We start from the raw sequence: 9,305 nt of genomic DNA, 5'->3' as shown, positions 1-9,305 counted from the left end.
AAAAGGTGTGAACGATTTAGATATCTTGGGTCCGTTGTCCAAAGCGATGGTGATATAGATGGGGATGTTAATAGTAGAATTCAAGTTGGTTGGTTGAAGTGGAGGAATGCTTCGGGCCTTTTGTGTGATAGAAAAGTACCGCTAAGACTGAAAGGAAAATTTTATAAGATGGTGGTGAGACCTGCAATGCTCTATGGCGCTGAATGTTGGCCTTTAAAAGAGAAGCATAATAATAAGTTAAGTGTTGCCGAGATGAGAATGATTAGGTGGATGAGTGGCTTTACACTTAGAGACAAAATGCGGAATGAATATATTCGTGATAGGGTTGGTGTAGCTCCTGTGACAGACAAAATTAGAGAAAGTCGTCTTAGATGGTTTGGTCATATTAAACGTCGACCATTAGATGATCCGATTAGGGGAGTAGATGTTTTAAATTTGACTTGTGTTAAGAAAGGCAGAGGTAGACCTAGGAAGACTTGGGCTTATTGTATTAAAAATGATCTTAATTTACTAGAACTTAATGAAAATATGACACTAAATAGGACGCAATGGAGAAAAAGGATTCATGTAGCCGACCCCACGTAGTGGGATTAAGGCTTTGTTGTTGTTGTTGTTGTTGTTGATGCTAGAAGAGCCAACAAACCCCTCAATTCTAGACTAAGAGGTTTAAAAAATGATCTGAATTCCCTCTTACAGTATTTTGCATCACCACATATATCTTTTTAGGATGTAAGGGTATCCATCTTAAAAATGAAAGACAAGAACAAAAGATCATCTTGAAGTCATTGACTCATAATTGCACAAGGAGAAGCCGATACAGCATATCAATGCAAACATCAAAAAGGTCTAAACAAACTAGAAGAAGTGGCTACAAGCCTTATAAAGTAGATGACTCTACAAACGATATAAACCTAAAATACGGATAACATTTGTTGTTCCTTGTCAATGACACCCAACAGGAGGGCAATGTCCCTGAAGAAGAGTATGTGGTAGAAAAATAAAAATATAACAAGTATTTTAATTAAGTTAATGATGATACAACTATAATGTGAAGAAACTGATTAAATAAGAAAAAAAAAGGAGTTTTTAAAAAATAGTTACAAGTTTATAATTATAGACCTCTCTCATTAACCAAGCATCAAAAATGTAATATTGCATAGGTGTAATATGGTACCTATGTGGACTTAACCTTTGACTTCACAGAATTGTCTCTTTCATCTCTCCCAAAAGCAACCTCGTCCAAGGTTTGCCCATAACGTTTATAACTTCCACCAGATGCAACAAATCCAGGACAAGGTCTGAAGGCCTTGATGGGCCACCAGTCGAAGCCACGAATAGTTGCTATACCTCCTTGTATCCTCCCCTCGCCATTGCATCCCTTCTCAATCTCCTTTCTTCCACAAGCCTTGCAACCCCTGAGCATAGGAATTTGTAGTTCAAACCTTTTAAGCTACCAATATGGTTTGCCCAAACTCATTATGTCTGGATGCGGGCATTACTCCGATTTTATGAGCTTATCATATAAATGTATCAAGAAAAATAAAAAGTGACTCAAAAGCAATTCAATAAATCAAATGCAATGTGATGACGCTGATGCATAGTATTGCCAACAAAAGATAGTATGAGTAAAAGTAGAATTTTAAGACTTTATACAGCATGAATTGTATCAGCATGAAGCATGTCAAGAAAGATGAGAATATTGGGTTTAATCTTATATGGAATAATGGAAAAATATAATGGAATGGAAATATATATGATATCTCTTCATCCATCGACAAAAAGTATTTAACCTTAAAATAAATTTGGCCACTAACATATTAAGTCCAACAATGGCCTCCACTTAATAAGTCTTCAACCAAGCATTAAAGCCAAAATTTCAGTTGGGCTCGAGTGGATTCAATGGTTTGCGACTCTGATGGGTCTATGGTGTCATTTATAATGGTCCAGCTAGAATCAAGCACATGTAAGTCACATGGAAGTTTCAAGTGGTTATGTGAGCTCTTGAGCACAATAATTTAATATGTTGAAAAAGATTACGTCAGAGAGAATCATGGCAGGTATTAGAGTTCTCAAGGGAGATCGTTAAGTTGCATGAAAGTACTGAGCTTAGTCCAACATCAAATAACTGAAATATCTATTCATAAAAAAATTGCCAAGTGCTGACCCTATCCAATGGCCTTAAGTTTTATGTTAAAATCAGTTTTATCATTCGCAATAACGAATATATCTTTGTCAATACTTTGATTCACACCGCTAACAAAGCACATTATTTAGAATTGGGCATAAGCTCAAAAAACTTCTGAACATGGAACTTTTCCCATTCTCCTAACAACAAGCAGCCAGCTAGTGCATATTGACAATGACACAGGTTAGTAAACTGTGCAAAATTTCAACATACATTCTCGTAAATTTCTAACATCAAAGAAAAAGACCATGAATCCCTCTAGGAATTGACAGTGAATAAAAAGCACATTTATGACCCAAAACAAAAAATTTCTTGAACATAGGACTTGCCTAGATGTTCAGTACAAGATATGCTCATTTGAAGTAGTATATATGTTTCTTCTTCATATATTATAATGATTCATTGATCTCTGGTAATTCCAAGAGTAGAATGTGAAAAAAATGTGCCTTAAAGTGGATAGAATGTTTTTATTACTGACATTATTAGTATATAATAATGCTAACAACAAATTTGACGCACCCAAAGTGATGTGGTACATCATGCTGAGTTCAAGGTGAGGCCCACAACCATAGGAGGACCAATGATAACGCCCACAATCAAAGTGGGTGGTCACAAAATGGGCACCCAAGCACAAGAGGTAAAGCTAAGGTGGGGCTCACAAGTTCCAAGGCTGGAATTACTACTAGATCCCAATCCAAGAGAACCATTTTACAATCAGGAGATCCAATTAGTAATATCCAAGCAAAATGAAAAGCATTAAGATAGACTTAAGGATATTTTTCTATTATGTCATTAATATTTGTATTTATTCCATATTTTAATGTATGTGTAAGTGTTGGTTAATGCTTTTAAGACTTTATTTCATGTAATTGTAATCATAAATTAATATTTTTGCTTATGTTTCATGTTTCATGTTTAGATGGTGGTCAACGCCAATCAAGGGGAAGGAGGGCATCCAAGGAATGAAGTTAGAGTGGCATTATGTTGACTAAGAGTGCGTTTGGGGCAGCTTATAAGTGCGGGTGGCATTTTGAAAATGCCACATTGCCGTTTGGTTCATGCATTTAAGAAGATTATTGTGAAACGCAGTTTTATAATCCTTAATAGACTGAGCCACGGAATCAACCCTGCGGGGGACTTGGATGTGCGTTCTCCGAGTTATTTCCTCTCGTGCCCTTCCTTCGGGTGTCCATCTCCTCCCTCGCTCAATCTTCGTGGCTTCGCAGCAACAAAGCTTAACCCTAATCTGAATTCCAGCTCTTGCGATATGGCCGAAAAACGAACCATTACCGATCTCGGAGGCGGTAGTGAAGTTAATCACCACGAGATTCTTGCCGTCAGAGCAAGCTTGGGCTTGGTTCGACTATCTCGACAAGGAGATCCCGTGGTCCCGTGGACGAGGCCATTGCCATTGATCCACATCTTTGGAAGGTCTTGCCTCCAGGTTACTTCGCTTCATAACATTTTATATTTACTTCGATGCTCTCTCATGCCGGTCCACATTCCTTCTTTTCCTCTTTCTATCGAATCATTAAACACTCCTCAAATTGATATATTTGCGTGAACTGGTGAATGATTGGTGATAGTAGTGTTGTTATGCTATTTCTGATGGACAAGAGGAATATCCTGCATTTCGAGGTTTAGGGTGTAATGGTTTATGTGAGATGGCATTGGTTGGACTTTTATCAATTAGAAACAGTTAATTGAAGTAGATTTCTTGTTTTTCATAAAAAAGATTCTAAAATATTATATAATTTATGAAGTGCTGGGCAGCAGTATTCCGCAGATTTGTGTTCACAGCTTCTGGTGTTCTGCATGTTTTCTTTTCCTAACCAGACGATAAGTGCTAACACTTGTGAAAAAATCTCCCAGTTTCAGTGCTTGCGGGTTTTAATTGGCTCCAAGCACTGCTAATGTTCTTTAACTGTTGTTTAACTGATGTTTCACAAGAATTTTCATAAATTGTACTTCAAATTGAAATAATTATAATCAGTAATGTAATTAGTAATGCAAGTAAATATTTGAAGCGGGAAAGTTTACCTTATTGTCAATCAAAATTTGCACGCTGTAAGAGCTGTAGATAAAAATTATGAAAGATGGTAGTGCTTATGTCATAAGAATTCCAAAACACAAGGACACTTTTTTGGTAGAGAGCGATTCAATATTTCTACTTTGATGTCAAGTTGAGAAACTGCATATTATTACAGGATTTAAGATGTTGAATCAACATATCCTTAGAAGTATATAAGCAAAATGCTACTTTTATAAGAAATCCTTGTTCTTTTTTGTGTAGTTGACTCCATTGAAGATAGAGTTCAAGAATTATTAAAAAGTAATGAAGCTAACCTCAATGCTTGGGTGCTGCTTATAGCAGGTCGAGAATACCTCATCAGTAAGTGTTGATTCTCCAGTATTCTTGAATTGTTCCTTAGTTTAACTTTGAGTATTTCTGATGCAATAAGGAACCATTGTGATGTTTATTTAATTCAAATATGTGAACCCATGTGCCTTTAATTATTGAAAAGTTAGGTCATGAACGAGGTTGTATTTTATTTTTTTTAAATTTTAATTACCTCATTACCACAATTATTTGTCTGAATTATCAATATATCCTCATGGAAATTGAATTTATCTAATTTTTAGGTTCCTTGATATTCACTCTTAAGTGAGGTGCATAGTTTTTTTTTTGTACAGTTATGAAGTGATTTTTTTAGTTCTAAAATTTTAAATATATAGTCATGACAGTTCTGTTGCAAACAACACAACCGCACAATGGCAGAATGATCATTTATCCAGAAACAACTACAAATCAGCTATTTTCCAAACGCACAAACCAAACAGCTAGCCAACTTATCTAGATCAGGGACAAATGGTCATTTATCCAGAAACAGCTGCAAATCAGTTGTTTTCCAAAGCACAAACCAAACAGCTAGCTAGCTTATCTGGATTAGCTGCTGATCAGCAGCTTATCTGAATCAGTTGCTGATTTGGATAAGTTCGATAAGTTGCAGCTGCCCCAAATAGACCCTAAGTTAAAAGCAACTCTAACCACTCAAACTTTTCTCTTGTTTTGGTATTTGATTTTTGAAGTGAAGAGTTGGGGTTCTTGATAAAAAAATGCTTTATATGAGACCCTAAATTTTTGAAGTAAATGGGAATTGAGATTGAGATGAAAATTCAGAAATTTTGAGATGAAGACTCACATGATGGAGAAGCTTAGTGGCTTATTCAAAGGGAATGGTTCGAGGATCATTACCCACCATTACATTTTGATGAGTTCGGATTTATTTGTTTTTTTTTGTTTGTTCATTTTCTTTCCATTTTTATCTCACTTAAATCTCTTCTTAATCCCCTTTATAATGGTTGGCCTGAATCCAAAGTAATCCTACATAATTAGGATTTTGGCTCCATTAGAATGACCTAACCTTTATAAAAAAATTCTAAGATTCTCAAAAGTGATCTGCATCCCTTATACATTAATTTACTATAAATTTTATCCTTTTATTTGTGTTTTTGTTCAACCTAAAGTGCAATAAAAAAATCAATTTTTTATTTATGTGCAGTTTTTAGTCTCTATTCTTCCATTTTTTAATAATCAATAATTTCATAAATCATAAAAAATTTCAAAAATCAGCTTTGAGATAGGAAGCTTGAACTATGTAATTTCCTACGGTATTTTGATATATGCAGTAAAGTTATAGAAGTTAATCAATCATGCCCAAATCTGACCTAGTTGACATTTCTTACTCAACTACCCTACCAAATCGTTTCCAAACACTAACAGTCACTCAAAATCATTCTTAAACACAATTTTATACATTTTCCTAGAGTCTCATTTGATGATTTCTCCAGATACATCAAATTTAGTATCAGAGCACAAATTAAAGGAGGTTCAACATAGATTTGGTGGGAGACTTCAACTAGTTCACAATTTCAATAAGGGAGCAAGGATAAAATGTTCGCAAATGATGAAATTTGAATCTTAATAAGAATCGTGGTAGGAAAAAACATTGGAGGAGCATCAAAAAATGCTCAAAAGTTTGGCAATAAGATATAATGCTTTGAAAGGTTAATAAGAGAATCATTTGTAAACATATTATTATTGAATTTTGCTATTTATATTTGGCCATTTATATTATCATCATAATTCTCATTAGTTGTTATTTTAAATATATAATCTCTCTTTTTAATGGTATGACACATTCACATAATGATAACTCAACTCAATTCTTATAAAAAATGAGATTATTTGATCAAAAAATAAATTTAGTAATGATATGAAAGAGATGAGGAATTAACTAAATGATTTAAAGACCCAAATTCTAAATCATTGTGAGCCAAATGAAAATAACATGAATTTTAAACTATATGAAACAAACATTAAAGTCATAATTAAAGTTGACAGTTACCAACATCTTAACTCAAAAATCTCCATCAGGATTTTCTAATGGTCTTCCACTAAACTTCAATTATTTGATATTAACTCCACATGGCCAACATGCTTATATGATTATGTCAATAATAATACTAGTTAAGAAATACTTTCAAGTTAGCTCATTTGCAATAAGTAAAGGACTTTTTTATCTGTAGTAACATCTGATAAAGTACTAATATCTACAGACACTCCACCAATTACATGTCATAATAACTCTTCAGAGGAATAATCTTTAGGGTTCGGTGGAAATGATGTGGCATATAATGCTGACTTCAAGGTAGGGCCTACAATCTCACGATATGAACACAATGTGGGGCCCACAAGCACTAGGATGGGACATACTACCAAAGCCCGATCTAAGAGAATTGTTTCACATTCAAGAGGTATATTTACTAAGATCCAAGCCAAATAGAATGCATAAATATAAACTTGAAGACATTTCTCTATTATATCATCAGAATTTATGTTTACTTCATATTGTCATGTGTATGTGCAAGTATGTATTTGTGACTTTATGACTTTATTACATGTAAGTATTGACCATAAGTCAGCATTTTTGGTTGTCATGTTTCATGCCTAGGTGGAAGTCAAAGTCAATTAAGAGGAAGAGGAGCCGTCTAGGTACAAAAGTTAGAGTGGCATTATGTTGACCAAGTCTAAGAGCTACTCTAACCGCCCCAACTTATCCCTCCTTCTAATACTTTATCTATGAAGTGAAGAGTTGTCTTTTCATAAAAAAATGCTTTTATAAGAGCCTAAAATTTTGAAGTAAATGGGAGTTGATGCTATGAAAAAAATTCTAAAAATTTGAGAGAAATACTCAAATGGTGGATGGGTTTGAAGACTTCTTCAAGGAGAATGGTTTAGTGATCGATACGCACCACTAAACTTTAATGAGTTTGGTGATTTAATTTAATTTTTTTGTTTGATTTTTTATGTGATTTCTTTTAGTGAAGCATTTATGTGTTCTAAGAAATGTTTTAAATCAATTGGTTCATTTTCTTCCACTTTTATCCCACCTAAACACTTTTTAATCACTTTTTAATCCTCATTTACAAAAGTTAGATTGAATTCTACCTAATCCAACCTAATTAAGATTTTGGTTGCATTTGAATGACTAATCCCTTAGAAAAACCTCAAAATTATCCGAATTGATTTACATCCATTGTAAATTAATTTGCATATAAATTCTACCTCTTTTTTGTATTTTTGTTAAGCCATAATTCCAAAAAACTAAAACATAGTTTGCTTTCTGTCCAATTTCTAATTTTGCTTTTTCAATTTTTATTTAAAAAATACTAAAAAAATCCAAACATAATAATAATTTCTAAAAGTTAACTTTGGGATATTCAACATCATTTCCAAGTTGAATTTAATAGTTTCCTTCTATTTTAACATTTCCAACAAATTTACAATGGTTGATCTATTTTACATACATTTGGCTTGGTTGGCATTACTCACTCGATTATTCTACCAAATTATTTCCAAACACTCTCATTCACTCTATATCATTTCTAAACATCCTCTAAAACATTCTCCTAGAGCTTTACGTGAATATTTCCCCGGTCACATCACAAAGCTTCAAAAAGCATCATCAACTATCCAAAACGATAGTAATTGGAGAAATCCAAGAACTTCATGCTTTAAGAATTAAGAGAATCTATCATAAAATTGATAAATTTTCAACAAAATAAAGCTCCCCTTATGCAGCTTATAAAGCTTATTGCTGGACAAAGTATTATCAGAAGTTGAACTAACTGTAATTGTGAGCAAGAATGGAATGAAATAAAAAAAGGAATAAACATAAAACTTAAATTAATTCAAGAAGCAAGCCATACAGATAAAACAGGAAGAAATGATGCTTTTAATTAAGATTTCTAAGAAAGTGCTGCAACACTGAATACTTAATAAATAAAGAAAATTAAGGGGAAAAAAAAGAAAACAAAAGGCCTAGCTTATTTCACAAAAAAAAGAAACTTTGGCACTTAACATATCGGTCATTTAAAACCAGCAGAAGAGGCATTGGGAAAATCAACATGATAAAAGAAAAATAAAAATGAAAATCAACGTTTGGCGAGCAAAATCCGAGTGGATTTTCAAAAAAAAAAATCAATTAATCCATCTCATATTTGAGTTCTTAACCTGAAATCGGACTTTCCTTTGATCCCATCGGCAACATCTGATTCAGGAAATACTGTGTCATCAGTTGAAGGAGATGAATGTTGTGCTACGATGGGAACCGAATCTCTCAACAAAGAAGAAGAGCTGGAAACAAGTATCTTTCGGGAGCGTGAATTTGCGAGAACATTGGTGAGTGATTGAGAAGGAGGCCGCAGTGAAATAAGAGGCGGAACAGGAGGCCAAGGGAGGGGAAGACGAACGGTAGCCATTTGAGTGTACTCGAATAGGCTGGACGATAAGATATATATTATAGGCGGAAGTCCTTCTCTGCTGAAAATTTTAACGAAAGTAAAAAAAGATTTCTCCCAAAAAAAGGTAAATAAATGGAATGTTCTGCTGGGACTTAACGCCGGTTATCAGGTTACGGATGCAGTCCTGCTACGTAGAACGTAGAACACTAACATTGATGTGACAACAAATAATTAGATTCAGTCATACAAAGGTTAAGTATAAAGGGTTTGTATTTGTGGCCATTTTTATTATTACTTTACTTTTATTTATCCA

General features: G+C 33.8%; 1 protein-coding gene across 2 annotated transcripts in view; it reads right to left on the bottom strand.

Moving 5' to 3' along the window:
- The window catches only part of LOC110027939, a 14,818-nt gene extending 5,742 nt beyond the window's left edge, over window positions 1-9,076 (bottom strand). For both annotated transcript variants that reach the window (XR_002294397.1, XM_020729594.1), the window contains exons 1-2: window positions 8,763-9,076; window positions 1,190-1,415 (exon numbers count right to left, since the gene is read on the bottom strand). Coding sequence is in view for 1 of the 2 variants with exons in the window: in XM_020729594.1 (XP_020585253.1) it covers window positions 1,190-1,415; window positions 8,763-9,010 (474 nt within the window). In the remaining variant the exon portion in view is untranslated. The remainder of the gene's footprint in view (window positions 1-1,189; window positions 1,416-8,762) is intronic.
- Window positions 9,077-9,305: the final 229 nt, after the last annotated feature.

This window comes from Phalaenopsis equestris, unplaced genomic scaffold (assembly GCF_001263595.1).
Source record: "Phalaenopsis equestris unplaced genomic scaffold, ASM126359v1 Scaffold000469, whole genome shotgun sequence".
NCBI classification, from domain to species: domain Eukaryota; kingdom Viridiplantae; phylum Streptophyta; class Magnoliopsida; order Asparagales; family Orchidaceae; genus Phalaenopsis; species Phalaenopsis equestris.
The sequence above is the reverse complement of the archived record's forward strand: the minus strand, read 5'-3'. Positions and strand labels throughout refer to the sequence as shown.